The 17,863-nt window shown below is 42.2% G+C and overlaps 1 protein-coding gene across 2 annotated transcripts in view; it reads left to right on the forward strand.

Moving 5' to 3' along the window:
* The window catches only part of LOC126334905 (probable imidazolonepropionase), a 149,508-nt gene that overhangs the window by 80,356 nt on the left and 51,289 nt on the right, over positions 1-17,863 (forward strand). For both annotated transcript variants that reach the window (XM_049997616.1, XM_049997615.1), the window contains exon 6: positions 14,179-14,404. In XM_049997616.1, the coding sequence (XP_049853573.1) occupies positions 14,179-14,404 (226 nt within the window). The remainder of the gene's footprint in view (positions 1-14,178; positions 14,405-17,863) is intronic.

Raw genomic sequence — 17,863 nt, forward strand, 5'->3', positions numbered from 1 at the left:
TCTTTAAGCTTTAGAGATGAATTCATGCTAGTTCCCCATCTTACCCCGCATATGGGGCAAAATGGGGAATTGGTAGCTTATGTTTCAAATCGAGATATTTCTAACTAAATGTAACAAGTTTGCCAGGTCTCTTTGCATGCTATTGTAATTCAATGGTTAAGTAAACAAATGATAATCAAACCTACTTGAATTTGTTTATTTTTGTCCCTTTTGTAAGGGTTTAAACTTAGCTTCCCCATCTTTCCCCGCCTTCCCCTATATATATATACGTGGAGATTTACGTAAATTAGTATATATAATTGTTGTTGTTGTTGTGGTCTTCAGTCCTGAGACTGGTTTGATGCAGCTCTCCATGCTACTCTATCCTGTGCAAGCTTCTTCATCTCCCAGTACTTACTCCAACCTACATCCTTCTGAATCTGCTTAGTGTATTCATCTCTTGGTCTCCCTCTACGATTTTTACCCTCCACGCTGGGATCCAATGCTAAATTTGTGATCCCTTGATGCCTAAAAACATGTCCTACCAACCGGACCCTTCTTTTTGTCAAGTTGTGCCACAAACTCCTCTTCTCCCCAATTCTATTCAATACCTCCTCATTAGTTATGTGATCTACTCATCTAATCTTCAGCATTCTTCTGTAGTACCACATTTCGAAAGCTTCTATTCTTTTCTTGTCCAAACTATAGTTTGGACATACTTTCATAACCATTATTATTCAGCTAACACAATGTCTACTACACACTTCTCACAAGAATACCTCTTCTCCCTACGAGAACTAAAGACAGCGTCTTCTAAAAAATTGAACAAAATTTCCATCATTTGTCATTCGCCTTTCGGCGTAGCAAAATACATCTTTGCCGACGCTTACAGTGGCCGCGCTAGTGTTTATTGTGATTGATTTTTGTATTTTACCGTAGCGTGTCGGGGCTTTTCCTCGTGTACCTATACAACGTCCTGGACGTCGCCGTGCCACCACGCTGTGGCCACAGTCCGCTGCAGTGTGCAGCACAGTGTCGACTTCGAGTGTCTGTAGGAAGATAATTAAAAACAATGGCGACCGCATTAACAGTGCAATGGGAATTCCACTGGCATAGGGGGACGTTCACGGGATTGCCGGAAAATGTCAGATTTCAAGTTACTTGTTATTTATTAGTAGAACTCATGGACAACAAGTTTCCGAAGTTTCAGTGGTGAAATCGCATCCGAAATGTCCTAAAAATAATTAATTGTGTGAAGCGACCTTCTTACACTCCTACATTTGAAGCAACGCATCAACAGTAGCTCGGTGAACAACGATTCCGTAAATCACTTTCAAGCAAATTCTCATGGGCTTCGTCTAGAAGACTGTTTTATACAGAGTGTTTCACAATTCATGACACATTCTAGAGGTTGTACAGGGGACTTCGTAGATCACGTTTCACACAGGAGTCCATGTTCGGAAACGTCATGCAACGTTGCTACAGAGTATCAAAGTTAAAGGCGCCCGCATCTGCAAGAGTATGTACCCAGGGCGGTCCATTGATCGTGACCGGGTCAAATATCTCACGAAATAAGCGTCAAGCGAAAAAACTACAAAGAACGAAACTTGTATAGCTTTTAGGGGGAAATCAGATGGCGCTATGGTTGGCCCGCTAAATGGCGCTGCCATAGGCCAGACGGAAATGAACTGCGTTGTTTAAAATAGGAACCCCCATTTTTATTACATATTCGTGTAGTACATAAAGAAATATGAATGTTTTAGTTGGACCACTTTTTTCGCTTTGTGATAGATGGCGCTGTAATAGTCACAAACACATGCCTCACAATTTTAGACGAACAGTTGGTAACAGGTAGGTTTTTTACATCAAAATACAGAACGTAGGTACTTTTGAACGTTTCATTTCGGTTGTTCCAGTGTGATACGTGTCCCTTTGTGAACTTATCATTTCTGAGAACGCATGCTGTTACAGTGATTACTTGTAAAAACCACATTAATGCAAGAAATGTTGAAAATGATGTCCGTCAACCTCATTGCGTTTGAAAATACGTGTAACGACATTCCTCTCAACAGCGAGTAGTTCGCCTTCCGTAATGTTCGCACATGCATTGAAAATGCGCTGACGCACGTTGTCGGTGGATCACGATGGCAAATATCCTTCAACTTTCCCCACAGAAAGAAATCTGTGTACGTCAGATACCGTGAACGTGCGGGCCATGGTATGGTGCTTCGACGACCAATCCACCTGTCATGAAATATGCTATACAATACCGCTTCAACCGCACGCGAGCTATGTGCCGGACATCCATCATGTTGAAAGTACATCGTCATTCTGTCATGCAGTGAAACATCTTGTAGTAACATCGATAGGACATTACGTAGGAAATCAGCATACATTGCACCATTTAGATTGCCATCGATAAAATGGGGGAAAATTATCCTTCCTCCCATAATGCCCCATCTGACATTAACCCGTCAAGGTCGCTGATGTTCCACTTGTCGCAGCCATCGTGGGTTTTCCGTTGCCCAATAGTGCATATTGTGCCGGTTTACGTTACCGTTGTTGGTGAATGACGCTTCGTCGCTAAATAGAACGCGTGTAAAAAAATCTGCCATCGCCCCGTAATTTCTCTTGTGCCCAGTGGTAGAACTGTACACGACGTTCAAAGTTTTCGCCATGCAATTCCTGGTGCATAGAAATATGGTACGGGTGCATTCGATGTTGATGTAGCATTCTCAACACCGACGTTTTTGAGATTCCCGATTCTCGGGCAATTTGTCTGCTACTGATGTGAGGATTAGCCGCGACAGCAGCTAAAACACCTACCTGGGCATCATCATTTGTTGCAAGTCGTGATTGACTTTTCAAATGTGGCTGAACACTTCCTGTTTCCTTAAATAACGTAACTATCCGGTGAACGGTCCGGACACTTGGATGATGTCGTCCAGGATACCGAGCAGCATACATGGCACACACCCGTTGGGCATTTTGATCACAATAGCCATACATCAACACGAAATCGACCTTTTCCGCAATTGGTTAACGTCCATCTTAACACGGGTAATGTATCACGAAGCAAATACGTCCGCACTGGCGGAATGTTACGTGATACCATATACTTATACGTTTGTGACTATAACAGCGCCATCTATCACAAACCGAAAAAAAGTGGTCCAACTAAAACATTCATATTTCTTTGCGTACTACACGAACATGTAATAAAAATGGGGCTCCTATTTTAAAAAACGCAGTTGATATCCATTTGACCTATGGCAGCGCCATCTAGCGGGCCAACCATAGCGCCATCTGGTTTCCCCCTTCAAGCTAGACAAGTTTCGTTCTTTGTAGTTTTTTCATTTGATGCTTATTTCGTGTGATATTTTTGCCCGGTCACTATCAATGGACCACCCTATATATGGGGTGATTCCGTGATGATGTTACAAACTTTCAAGGATGACGGAGAAGGATAAATGTATGACTATGAGGTAAGGGGCCTCGGTTCAGAAACTAACGAGTCGAAAGTAACAAGTGAAACTCATTCTGATATCTCTGACAGTGGAATACATGTACCGGTACTGTTGTTTCTAAGAATGTAGGGTATGCAGCACTTAGAGGTGGTAGTATGGCCCAAGACAAGAAATAATGAGCTCTAAAATTCGTACCTGAGTAGCTATGAGCACTTGTTCATCTTCGCTAGTGTGAAACAAATCTCCTCTATTAAACAAATGTTCATAATTCTCAAGGCATGCACTTTAAAGTTTCCTAGACATTTTTATTTGTTTTTGTCCATACTACCACCTCTGAAAGTTACCTACGCTACAATCTTAGCAACAGCATATCGGTACATGTACTGTCAGAGATCAGAATGATTTCGCTTATAACTTTACCCTCGTCGGTTTCAGTTACAGGGACCCTTACCTCAAACTGATACATTTATCGTTCTACGTCATCCTTGAAAGTTTGTTACATCACCACCGAATCGCCCTGTATGTACATACATCTGCAGGTGCCGGCGCCCGTGAATTTGACGCTCTGCAGCGTCGTTGGATGACGTTTTCGGACATGGGTTCCTACGTAAAACTTGATCTACTAACTCCTCTCAACAACCTCTAAAAGTGTGTAACATGAATTATGAAACATACTGTACACTCTTTTGTTTTATAGATCCTGTATGATCTCTTCCATATCTTAGAAACAAAAACAACCAGGTTCTTTGTTTATGAAGAAGCTTTTCAAGTTTTGCCTTTTCCTATTGACGAATTTTACCCAGAATTGCAACTTATTATGCCGTTCTTGTATTTAATGATGGGATCGGGGGAAGAATGGTGGTATTAGAGAGAATGGGCTTTAAGATAGGAAATCTGACTCAAGACATCTTGAAAAAAAAAAAAATATTGCAGCGCCTCCCTGCATCTGAAAAGTCAGTTGAAGACATGGTAAAGGAAGGCAGATAGAAAACAAGAAACTAAAACGGAAGCCTCGAAGGGAAAGAGGACCCTGAGTAGAAATCTGGGGACTTTGAAATGGTGACATTAGAAAAAACGTTAGGTTGAACTTTAAATTGCATTTCCTGAAAATTATGGTTTTTTTAAGGTTTATATGCCTTCTTCTCAGAATCTATGAAGGCTATGATTATGAGAAGTTGTGCACTTATTTCTATAAACCCAATAAATGTTGTGTCAAAAGCAAATTTTGAAATTCTGAGTGTAAGCTGAGATATGGTGCAAAGTGCATGAAATTTTGCATAAATTTTATATTATACTTACATAATTATAATTACAAAGTTATTAGAATTCTGTTATTTGATATATTCAAAAACCTTCATCAAGAGAAGCTCACTGTAGCCTGCCGGAGTGGCCGCGCGGTTCTAGACGCTACAGTCTGGAGCCGAGCGACGGCTACGGTCGCAGGTTCGAATCCTGCCTCGGGCATGGTTGTGTGTGATGTCCTTAGGTTAGTTAGGTTTAATTAGTTCTAAGTTCTAGGCGACTGATGACCTCAGAAGTTAAGTCTCATAGTGCTCAGAGCCATTTGAACCAAGCTTACTGTATGCAAATAGATCTAATAGGGACGTTTTATAGAAATCTCTTCAATAGTTTCTGAGATAAAGGTACACAGAGAAACATGAGCATAATTGGCTGTCCTCAGAGCTATCCCTAACCCCACATTGATTCGCCTCACAGCTCCATCAAAGTGTGGTCGATCATAACGCCAGAACAGCTCAACAAAGTGTACGTTGATGCCATGAGTCAGGGAAGCTATCTTGTCCAGGTCAGCACCTATGTCATATGCTCCATTCATGTGCAAACCGTTTCGCCACCCACTATCACTACATGGTCCTCTTTTGTAAAGTCCTTACACAAAGACCCTAGGTACTCTATCACATGACTTAGCCCTGCATTTGGCTTGAAGATACTGGTGGCTTCGTACGCTGCTCTTAAACTTCTTTGTAACTGAAGGCATACACCTTGCCCATGGCTACTACCTAGCAGCAGCACTTTCTTCTTCCTAACACTTTCTACATTCCTAGGCTTATTGGCCTCGGTTGAAGTGTGCTATCATTTCCTGCTTCTCGTTTTACCTGAGGCTCTTCTCCACTTAACTCTGGCAGTGGTAGATACCTGTTTGTTGTGTTGATGATAAAACTGTCAGATCGCGTTCTCTTTCTTCCTATCCTCCTACCAGCTGCCAGTCCCCTACTACCCTCCTACCCCCTATTTCCCTTGATCCTTATCAGTTTCTTCCTTACTTCCTCCAACTGTGCCTGAATGGCACAGATTTTCCTTTCCTGTTCCCCAATCAAAATGTTCCTACTGTATACTCTGTAGTTCCAGGAGAGAGCCTCTTCTGTTTTCCCAACAATCTGCCCACTGCATTCCCTCGCAGTGAAAATACTTCCTACAAGATTGGCACCAAATCCCTCTACTCACTACCCTGTAACAGCTCCCACATTTCTCAGTCATGGTCAGTTCCGAAAGAATAAATTCAGTTTAAAGAATGTTTTAAATTTTTCAAAGACGCGAAATTGGCTGTATGTAAACCAAAAAAGGACACAAAGGTCTTACATGCGGTGGTTATTTTTTGTATTGATTTAGAGGTAAAATGACAGAAGAATGAATTTGTGATTAATTTGCTTTTAGAGAATTTACATAATCAGGCTTATTTGGTCACGTTTTTAAACGATCATATCCAGGAAAATTTAGGCCTAGATCGCGTCTGTGTAACTAGTGATCAATACGAAATGTGTTAGTTAAATACGATTTAGAAACGGTTAATTACACTTTTATTGCGACAGTAGTAGTCTTTTTTAAACGAATTTTCATGCAAAATTTCGGGTTATGTCGCGATTATCGGGACTTCAGCTAATGAACAAGTTTTTTCAAGAAAAAGCGCCGCTCGGACGCTAATAACCTGTTGTGTGACAAGAACGGACACTACAGCAAATATAAAAAACAAAGAAAATTTAAACTCGACACTATTTCCTCTTAAATAAGCTATTTTAGCGGACGAAGAAAATACCTGTGATCTCACTCGGCGGCCATCTTGGATATTTAGATCAATTTAAAATAAGCTAATTCGTATACACGTGCATTTGCAGACTTCTAGTTAGAGGCAATCATTAGATTTACTCCTGGTATACAATACTTTTTTTTTTACAAATAACTTATTAAATAATGTAAATCCACATTGTTCACTCGTATCTCACTATCAGTCATTGCACACACTATACACACATTGTTTCATAACACTTTACTCACTACACACACACACACACACACACACACAAGCGCGCGCGCGCGCGCACACACACACACACTGGTGATCTCTGCGCCATTTTCTGTGCCGCAACTTCTCATTTGCTATCCTGAAAAACTGAGTCAGCATCCCTCCATAATGAGTGAGATGTTGAGCTGAGAAAGAGGAAGAGATGTTGGTACTGTGCTATGCATAGCTTGGGGGTAAGTCTTTCTAGAAAGGAAAAAAAAGAAGGAAAAATTCATAAATTCAAGGTGTTATGTGTAATGTTGGATATATTATAATCGTCATTATTATTACTTATTTGTATAACATTTTTTATCAAACCCCTACTCTATTTTAGCTGAGTAATTCTTCAATGTATAAAATGTATAGTATAACAGGTACTATCTTGCCACGTTTCAACTCATGTTGATATATCTGAAGTACCATAACATCTAGGAGACTGAGTTCTGCTGCAGAGGCAGACAATTTAAACCTCTGGAGCCCCTTCAGATGTTGAGAGAGTTGAATGTGATGCACTTGATAGTTCTCATGCTGTAAAAGATATTTCAGTCATTTATCCATTGATAGTGAAGACAATGAAATCCATATTGTCGAATACATACTGACAACATGTCACTCTTGGGATTGACTCTTCAGTGTGGCAGACAGTTGACAGCTCCAGCTGTTGAGCATTTTTACATAATGGCTCACTTAATTACTGCAAGGAATTACCCACGTAATAAACTGAAAAAGAGTCCACCTTATAAACATAAGTTCCGTGAAGTCTTTTCGTCTACTCACGTAAGAGAATAGGACAGGAAAGTCAGGGGATGTAGACTCTGTAACCTGAAATGTGAGCAGTAGTTGTCGGTGGGGGAAGTTGCCATTTCCAGAAGAACGCTACAGATGCCATTCAGGATGACTGAAGAATCAATTTCCCCTCTACATATTTCTTGATAAATTTATATCCCTTTTTGAACATTGTTTCCCAAAGAAAATTACTAAATGTAACGCCACACACTTTTCAAAGAAACCTTGGATTACTATAGCTATTAAAGTGTCTTTAGAAAGAAAAAGAAAACCGTATGAGACTGCAAGAACTAGTAAAGATCCAGAAGTAGTTCTACACTAAAGAAATTATTGTAACATACTGAGAAAAGTTGTAATTAAATCAAGAAATATGTATGTTAGAGAAAAAATTAACACCTACGGCAATAAAATAACATCAATATGGAATGTTGTTAGAAGGGAGACAGGAAAAGTAACCACTGGAGTGGGTAGTATTACTATAAAGAGAACGAGGCCATCCTAGCCAACAGTACATAAGTAGCTAATGTATTTAACAACCATTTCTTAAGTGTATGAGAAAAGATTGGTGAGAGCTAAAAAATGGTTCAAATGGCTCTGAGCAGTGTGGGACTTAACATCTGTGGTCATCAGTCCCCTAGAACTTAGAACTACTAAAACCTAACTAACCTAAGAACATCACACACATCCATGCCCGAGGCAGGATTCGAACATGCGACCATAGCGGTCACGCGGTTCCAGACTGAAACGCCTTGAACCGCACGGCCACACCGGCCGGCTGGTGAGAGCACTTTAAAAGAAAAAGCCAGGCAGTACATGGAGGAGTCAGTTTTGAAAAAAATTTGTCAGATTAAGTTTCATCTAACAACCTCTTGTGAAATAAGTAAAATTATTAAATATTTAACAAACAAATGTTCTGATGTAGTAGATGACATCTCTAATAAGCAATGTGGGGCAATTACAGCTGATGTTCTGAGTCACATATGTAATGCATCACAAACTCAAGGTATTTTCCCAGACAGGTTAAAATATGTCATTGTCAGGCCTCTCTACAAAATGGGGACACCACAGATGCCAATAATTATCAGCCAGTATCCTTGCTTACAGCATTTTCAAAAATCTTCGAGAAAGTAATGTACTCAGGAGTGGTTATCCATCTCAACCGTAATGAGACACTTAGTAAATCACAGTTCAGATTTCAAAAATGCTGTTCCACTGAGACAGCAAGATACAATTTCACTATCCACGCAATAGAGTCTTTAAATAGTAAAATGCCACCTATAGGAATTTTCTGTGACTTGTCCAAAGCATTTTATTGTGTGAACCACAACATTATGTTACAGAAATTACAATTCTATGGTATAAATGGAATAGCATATGAGTGGTTTAAGTCATACCTACAGAACAGGAAGCAAAACGTTTACTCATTTGTGTCAAGTGATTTAAATAAGCTTGCCACTTCATCCAACTGGGGTGAAATTACATTAGGTGATCCACAAAGTTTAATGATGGGTCCCATTCTGTTCTTCATACATGTGCGACTTCCCTTCCTATCTGAAACAGGAAGCTGAACTGATACTGTTTGCTGATGATACAAGCATCATTATTAATCCAGTGAAAGAAACTTCAATTGAAAATGATACAAATAAGGTCTTTCGAAAAGTCATTAATTGGTTTTCTACAAATTCGTTTGCTCAAACTTTGAAAAAAACACAGTACATCCAATTTTCTGTTGCAAAAAATACAATTCCTTCAATAAATATAACACATCAACAGAAGTCAGTAGACAGGGTAGAGCCTAGTAACTTTTTGGGTGTACATATAGATGAGAATCTTAATTGCAAAATTCATATTTTGGATCTTCTGAAGCGACTAGGTTCAGCAACTTTTGCAATCAGAATGATTGCCAATTTTGAGGATACAGAAATTAGTAAGCTAACATACTTTGCATACTTTCACTCTCTGATGTCATACAGGTTAATATTTTGGGGCAACTCAATATTTATACAAAAAGTATTCACTGCTCAAAAGAAAGTAGTCAGAATAATGTGTGGGGTTCATAGTCGCTCATCCTGTAGATTGAGAATTCTTACAACAGTCTCACGGCATATTTACTCACTAATGAAATTTTTTCTCAACAACATGGACCAGTTTAAAAACAACAGTGACATTCATGATTATAATACCAGAAAAAAGAAAGACTTACACTATCCTTTACTCAAACTATCTTTGGCACAGAAAGGGGTAAAATATGCTGCTATAAAAGTTTTTGACGAATTGATAGATGAAATAAAATGTCTGACAGACAGCAGTAATAGCTACAAAAATAAATTGAAATCATATCTCCTTGACAACTTCTTCTATACCATAGATGAATTCTTGAATAGGAATAAATAAATCTATAAATATAGTATATGCATTTTGTGTCATTTAAGGGAATGGGGTTACTAATAGAAATATTAATCTTTAACTCTGTGTTGTTATATATATATATTAAACATTTTGTTTCATAGGTGCATTTCTTGTTCACTTGACACGTTCCACATCATAAGGGCTACCGAAGCGTGTGATTGATCAATGGAACACGCAACCAACTAAATAACTAACAAGCAATGTAAGGACAGTGCAGAGACTTACCAAGATTTTGTCCATATACCTTTCTTATCTTAATATTATCAGTAACTCATATCTCTAATCCATGTAGTGTGAACGCACTTTTTGAAAAATAAACACCCCCAGTCTTGTCTGCACACTGCATCTCCAGTGATTCATAAGGCACACTGCAGAGGGCTGTTTTAACTTTGTGAAACACCCTGCTTCTTGTGACACAGTTGCATCTTGTGTGGTAAGTAGAGCGGGGGAAAGTGGGGAATCACCTGCTTGTTCTTCAGTTAGCAAACATGTGAAGAAAGTGCTTGGCTACAACTCGGCGACCTATGTTCCATCATTCGTGCCTGTACCTTCTCCCCCCCCCCCCCCCCCCCCTCCTCTCCCCTCCACCTGTTCACCCTCTTACACACCCAGAACACAGTTTATCCCTTAATAAGGCTCTAAAGCACGTAGACATGGTACACGCATTTTCTTCTTAACCCCTTCATTTAACAAGAAACATTAATTTATGCTATTAAAACACGTTTTTAATAATTTGCGATTTTTCCATCCCCTATAACACTGAAAGTAAAACAGTCTTAGAGAAAAAATGAGTAGGGTCCTTTTACAGGAAATTTAATGTAATTTAATTTTGTACTTGGAAATATTTTCGCTAGAACATGTGTTTTTCGAGTTATTCAGGGAAAACATCCGCACTCTCATACCCAGAGATTGGGATTTTAAATATGTTGTTCATGGCATTCCCTCCTGCTGCAGTTCAAAAATTTGCGGCTACAGCAATTTCTCCCCTATTCTACCCTTTTTGGTCTTCTTTGACTGGGCTACTATGTGAAAATAAACCCGTGAAGATACTATTGCATTATATGGAACGTTGGTTAACACATTCCAGCTAGAGGCCTGTAAGAAATTTCGAAACTTTGTGAGAATGGTTAAGTGATCACAGTTTTGAGCTTTAAATTGCATTTTTCTTAATATTACTAAGTGGTCACTTCCGACCACTCGTCTCCAACCATCCTCGTCATTTTCCTCTACCTTGCTCTGCTTGTGTGATAGAAAGAGCAGATTGTTTCAGTGAATTTCTTTACATATAGATGTATCTGTTTGCATCCACTGATTGCTTAAAGACCGCGTGGAATATAAAATAGTTCCAAAATTACCTTATTGTGATACACTATGTTTTCTGCGTCTACTAGCATATTCTCCTCTTGATATGCACGCATCTGCAGTACTATGCCGTTTCAGTTGTCCGTAATAAATTGATTATTAACGTAACTGACACACTCGTGACTTGGTTTTCAGGTGATTTACACACTGGCATGTCAGATACACCTACCATGAGTAGTAAATTCAGACAAGAAAGTAGTTCATATGAAAGAAGCCTTTATAGCCTATACAGTGTGAAACATAGTTCCACAGGCAGCGTAGGAGTTCTGTTCGGCCACGGTGACAATTGTGACTGATAACCATGTCATGCTGCTCATTTATGGAATTAGATGCTAGTGATGCTCGGTTCGTGATACACTCTCCCCTGAAGAAACACTAGGGTAGAGTCTATTTCTCCTCAACTCAAAGTGGAGTGACTACAAATGATAGTTTAAATGTGTACTTATATAAACAACGAAATATGTTGCCAATGTGTATGAAACTGTAATATGATGAAAGAGGCGAATGTTTTCAGTTCTAGCACAGTGTTGCATTACGTCGCAGTTGTGCCGATTTGTTGGAAGCTATAAATGCACAAGCTTCCGTTCCACATCTTGTGGATCGGTATTTCGACGTAGTTGAAAAACATAGAGGCAAGTAGAAGTCCTCGTGCTCATGGCAACATATTTTTCTGCCTAGCTGAGGAGCTCGTAAGAAGTTACACTCAGAATATCCATCGTTTGCTGATTATTAATTGGGGTATTTTCCCAAAGAACAGGAAGAAAATGTTCGCAAATTCTTGACTGATTAACTCCTGATGAGATATTAAAATTACGTGGTACTTCTTCACGTTTAGGCTCACCTTTTTTGCTCATCTGATCGCTGAAAACTGGCCTTCATTGTGGTGGACCATGGTAGTATTAATATCTTCAGGAAAGCTTCAGATCATCGTTGTAGGCACGGTATTTTTAGGAGGAGTTGTCAACATACAGTCACGACAATACACAAAGGAATGACGCCTGTCCTGGGAGAACACGCTTCCAATTAGATTTTTCTTTCTCACACACAACACATTGCTTTCATTTTCAAAAGTAGCACTCAGATAACTTCTGCACACAACCAGAAAATTTTAGCTGTCTCATTTCTGTATCTCAGAACTGACAATGTAAAATGCTTTGGTAAAATCTCGTAGGCTTAATATGCTGACATCAACGTCGTCTATGGAATATTTTCGTAGCTTTGTGTTAGTTGTATTGTATCGATATTGGATGCCTCACGAAATTAGCGGTATACAACGGCCGATAGGCCACGAAATGGAAACGACAGTGAAAATGCGATGAAGCTCTGTATACATGTGATGGGCAGTGTCTCCAGTAAGCCTGTCGATCGCGACACGTCGCTCTTCTCAGATCTGAGCCCACAGTGAATATATATAAAGATGCCTAAAAAATAGCGTCTTCCGCCAAGTATGGGTGCTCACTGCGAGATTGCGCCTGATTTCATGCAAGCCCGTATAACGTACCTATCACGCATTTCCTTCCTCATAACAATTCTCAGCAGCACACTGCAGGTTCAACGAGGACGCAACTGCAGCGTTTACGATGGGGAGTGTTTGATCATCCACCTTCCGGCCCGGAGATGGCTCCCTCTGATGCCCAGCTCCGCTCACATTAACCGCTGGCTGTGAAAACAACATTCTGGCACAGGCAACGAGCTGCAGACCAGAGTAGTGAACTGGTAGAAAGACAGCTGCCTTCTATGACGAGGATATTAGAACGTTAATACAACGCTACGATACATGTCTTAAGTCGGATTCGGGAGGACGACGGTTCAATCCCGTCTCCGGCCATCCTGACTTAGGTTTTCCGTGACTTCCCTAAATCGCTTCAGGCAAATGCCGGGATGTTTCCTTTGAAAGGGCACGACCGATTTCCTTCCCCATCCTTCCCTCACCCGAGCTTACGCTCCGCCTCTAATGACCTCGTTGTCGACGGGATGTTAAACACTAATCTCCTCCTCCTCCTTCTCTTAAGTCGGAGCGGCGACTATGTAGAGAAGCAGGTGATAGGTGGAGGAAACTGCTGCAAATAAAACACTTTTGATTTCCACTGTGGTTTCCATTGCGACCGATCGGACCTTACTTTCCGAATAGTAAAGGTTTTAAGTTTTCGCAGATGTAGCGAGACTTTGAATTTCGCCGCGCTACACTCGTTCCCTCAGACATAAATTATACTGTGGCAGCGGTATGAGCGCTCGACGGCAGAGAAAATACTGAAATTGTAACTCTTTTTTTTTCTATCCGTCTATTGTCTCTCGAGAGCGGAAGCTTAATGCAGACGTGATCTGATGAAGACGAAAAAAAACTTATTAATGTGTAGGCGTATTGTGGAAGTTGTTATGACATTTGGAGGAGGGAAGCAACGTAAAATAAATTGTATTTAATATGAAGACGGTTTAATGTAGATTAGAAATTCCTTGACAATGAAACTTATTGCAAGATTTCGGAGCAGACTTTTCACGCAGAAGTGAAGTAGGAGATTTTTTTTGAAGACCTGGATGCTGCACGAAAGAAGACATGTTAACATGGTAAAGAATGAACTCTTATCTACGCCATTTCCCGCTGTTATTTACATTTGTTATTCTCTGTTCTTTTTCAATAATTTTTGTAGTGGAAATTGGTTTAACTTTTGCTCAAAAACGCCACAAGGACCACCCCAACAATAGCTTTTCCGAATCACGAAGTCCGATAGCTTTTCTGTAATACGAAGTCTGATTTGCATTTCATTCTTTCCCTTTTTCACGGTCATTTACTATTTTAAAACCCCCTTTTTATTCACAATTTCTTCCCACCTTTTCAACCTTTTCTTCTCTTTTTCTTTTTTATTATCCACTACGCAGAGGGAAGACTGCGGAAGAGGCAGTGCGTGACATCGTGGAGCAGCAAATACCGTCGATCAAGAAACTGGTGGACGCAGGGGAGCTGGCTGTTGAAAACATCGATGTCTTCTGCGAGAAAGGCGTCTTCAGTACCGACCAGGCGAGGACCATCCTAGAGAAGGGCAAAGAGGCCGGCATGCGTCCCAACTTCCACGGCGATGAGCTCAACCCGATGGGCTGTGCACAGGTGTGGTCACCGACGCAGTTCATTAATGTGCTCTGTCTAATGTCATAATAACCACTAGCGCTACACTGGTTCAGTATACAGGGTGGTCCATAAGTTCTACCAGATTGAGAGAATAACTGAATCAAAACTATTAAAGCATATAAGAATGAATCTGTTGGGCCCAGTGGTCTGATGATAAAGCGCCTGTTTGGAAAATGAAATTTCGCAGGATTGCATCCTGGGCCTTCAGTTCTCAGTGATGTGAAGTTTGCAATGAACGACATGTGACTTAAACTTGAGGTCCCTTTCGTTGGTAAGGTTTCTGGGGACACACAAGTCCCCGAAATAGCGTCCCACTGAAAGACACACCAGGCCGTTCAGCAAACGGAATAATTACACTGAAGTGAAAAAGTCATGGAATAGCGATACACACATACACTCCTGGAAATGGAAAAAACAACACATTGACACCGGTGTGTCAGACCCACCATACTTGCTCCGGACACTGCGAGAGGGCTGTACAAGCAATGATCACACGCACGGCACAGCGGACACACCAGGTACCGCGGTGTTGGCTGTCGAATGGCGCTAGCTGCGCAGCATTTGTGCACCGCCGCCGTCAGTGTCAGCCAGTTTGCCGTAGCATACGGAGCTCCATCGCAGTCTTTAACACTGGTAGCATGCCGCGACAGCGTGGACGTGAACCGTATGTGCAGTTGACGGACTTTGAGTTAGGGCGTATAGTGGGCATGCGGGAGGCCGGGTGGACGTACCGCCGAATTGCTCAACACGTGGAGCGTGAGGTCTCCACAGTACATCGATGTTGTCGCCAGTGATCGGCGGAAGGTGCACGTGCCCGTCGACCTGGGACCGGACCGCAGCGACGCACGGATGCACGCCAAGACCGTAGGATCCTACGCAGTGCCGTAGGAGACCGCACCGCCACTTGCCAGCAAATTAGAGACACTGTTGCTCCTGGGGTATCAGCGAGGACCATTCGCAACCGTCTCCATGAAGCTGGGCTACGGTCCCGCACACCGTTAGGCCGTCTTCCGCTCACGCCCCAACATCGTGCAGCCCGCCTCCGGTGGTGTCGCGACAGGCGTGAATGGAGGGACGAATGGAGACGTGTCGTCTTCAGCGATGAGAGTCGCTTCTGCCTTGGTTCAAAATGGCTCTGAGCACTATGGGACTCAACTGCTGTGGTCATTAGTCCCCTAGAACTTAGAACTACTTAAACCTAACTAACCTAAGGACATCACACACATCCATGCCCGAGGCAGGATTCGAACCTGCGACCGTAGCAGTCGCACGGTTCCGGACTGCGCGCCTAGAACCGCGAGACCACCGCGGCCGGCTCTGCCTTGGTGCCAATGATGGTCGTATGCGTGTTTGGCGCCGTGCAGGTGAGCGCCACAATCAGGACTGCATACGACCGAGGCACACAGGGCCAACACCCGGCATCATGGTGTGGGGAGCGATCTCCTACACTGGCCGTACACCTCTGGTGATCGTCAAGGGGACACTGAATAGTGCACGGTACATCCAAACCGTCATCGAACCAATCGTTCTACCATTCCTAGACCGGCAAGGGAACTTGCTGTCCCAACAGGACAATGCACGTCCGCATGTATCCCGTGCCACTCAACGTGCTCTAGAAGGTGTAAGTCAACTACCCTGGCCAGCAAGATCTCCGGATCTGTCCCCCATTGAGCATGTTTGGGACTGGATGAAGCGTCGTCTCACGCGGTCTGCACGTCCAGCACGAACGCTGGTCCAACTGAGGCGCCAGGTGGAAATGGCATGGCAAGCCGTTCCACAGGACTACATCCAGCATCTCTACGATCGTCTCCATGGGAGAATAGCAGCCTGCATTGCTGCGAAAGGTGGATATACACTGTACTAGTGCCGACATTGTGCATGTTCTGTTGCCTGTGTCTATGTGCCTGTGGTTCTGTCAGTGTGATCATGTGATGTATCTGACCCCAGGAATGTGTCAATAAAGTTTCCCCTTCCTGGGACAATGAATTCATGGTGTTCTTATTTCAATTTCCAGGAGTGTATATAGATGGTGGTAGTATCGTGTACACAAGGTATAAAAGGGCATTGCATTGGCGGAGCTTTCGTTTATACTCAGGTCATTCATGTGAAAAGCTTTGTGGTGTGATTATGGCCGCACGACGGGAATTAACAGACGTTGAACGCGGAATGGAAGTTGGAGCCAGACACATGGGACACCCCGTTTCGGAAATCGTTTGGAAATCCAATATTCCACGATCCACAATGCCCAAAAGTGGGTCAAAAATACCAAATTTCAGACATTACCTCTCTTCACAGACAACACACTGGCTGACGGTCTTCACTTAACGACTGACATCAGTAACGATTGCATAGAGTTGTCAATGTTAACAGACAAGCAACACTGCATGAAACAACCGCAGAAATCAGTGTGGGACGACAAACGTATCTGTTAGAACAGTACGGCTAAATATGTTATTACCTGGCTATAGCAGCAGACGACCAATGCGAGTGCCTTTACTAAAAGGTACGATATGGCCTGCAGCGCCTCTTCTGGGCTCGTGATCATTCAGGTTGCACCCTAGACGACTGGAAAACCGTGGCCTGGTCAGATGAGCCCCGGTTTCAGTTGGTAAGAGCTGATGGTAGGATTTGAGTGAGGCGCAGATCCCATGCTGCCAAGGACCCAAGTTGTCAACAAGGCACTGTGCAAGCTGGTGGTGGCTCCATAATGGTGTGGACTGCGTTTATGTGCAATGGTCCTTCGGAGATCGTTAGGGAATTCAATATTCCACGATCCACAGTGCCAAAAGAGTGTCGAGAATACCAAATTTCAGACATTACCTCTCATCACAGACAACGCGTGGACTGCAAATGGTCATGTATGGATCCCATTTGCAGCCATTCATGGACTTCATGTTCCCAAACAACGAATTTTTATGAATGACAATACGCCTTGTCACCGGGCCACAGTTGCTGGCGATTGGTTTGAAGAACATTCTGGACTATTAGAGTGAATGATTTGGCCACCTCAGTCGTTCGGGGTGAATCCCAGAGAACACCAATGGGACTTAATCGAGAGGTCAGTTCCTACACAAAATCCTGCACCGACAGCACTTTCACAGTTCTGGATGGCTGTAGAGGCAGAATGGCTCAATATTTCTGCTGGGAACATCCAACGACTTTTTAAATCCGTGTCACGTCGTGTTGCTGCACTACGCTCGGCGAAAGGAGGTCCGACACGTTATTAGGAGGTATCCTATGCCTTTTCTCACCTCACTGTTTTACAAGAACGACAAAGGAAAGAACATTAGTCTCGTAATTTCTATTTATGGGTTGTGGTGTAAGGCATGTTTCCGTATCTAACATTTTGTCTTCTAAAGACCATGACCTGGTCGTGATGACATCTCGCTGCTGCCAAGTGGCCGACCTAAGACCGCGCTGTTGTTGTTGTTGTTGTTG

Source organism: Schistocerca gregaria, chromosome 2, assembly GCF_023897955.1.
Source record: "Schistocerca gregaria isolate iqSchGreg1 chromosome 2, iqSchGreg1.2, whole genome shotgun sequence".
NCBI classification, from domain to species: domain Eukaryota; kingdom Metazoa; phylum Arthropoda; class Insecta; order Orthoptera; family Acrididae; genus Schistocerca; species Schistocerca gregaria.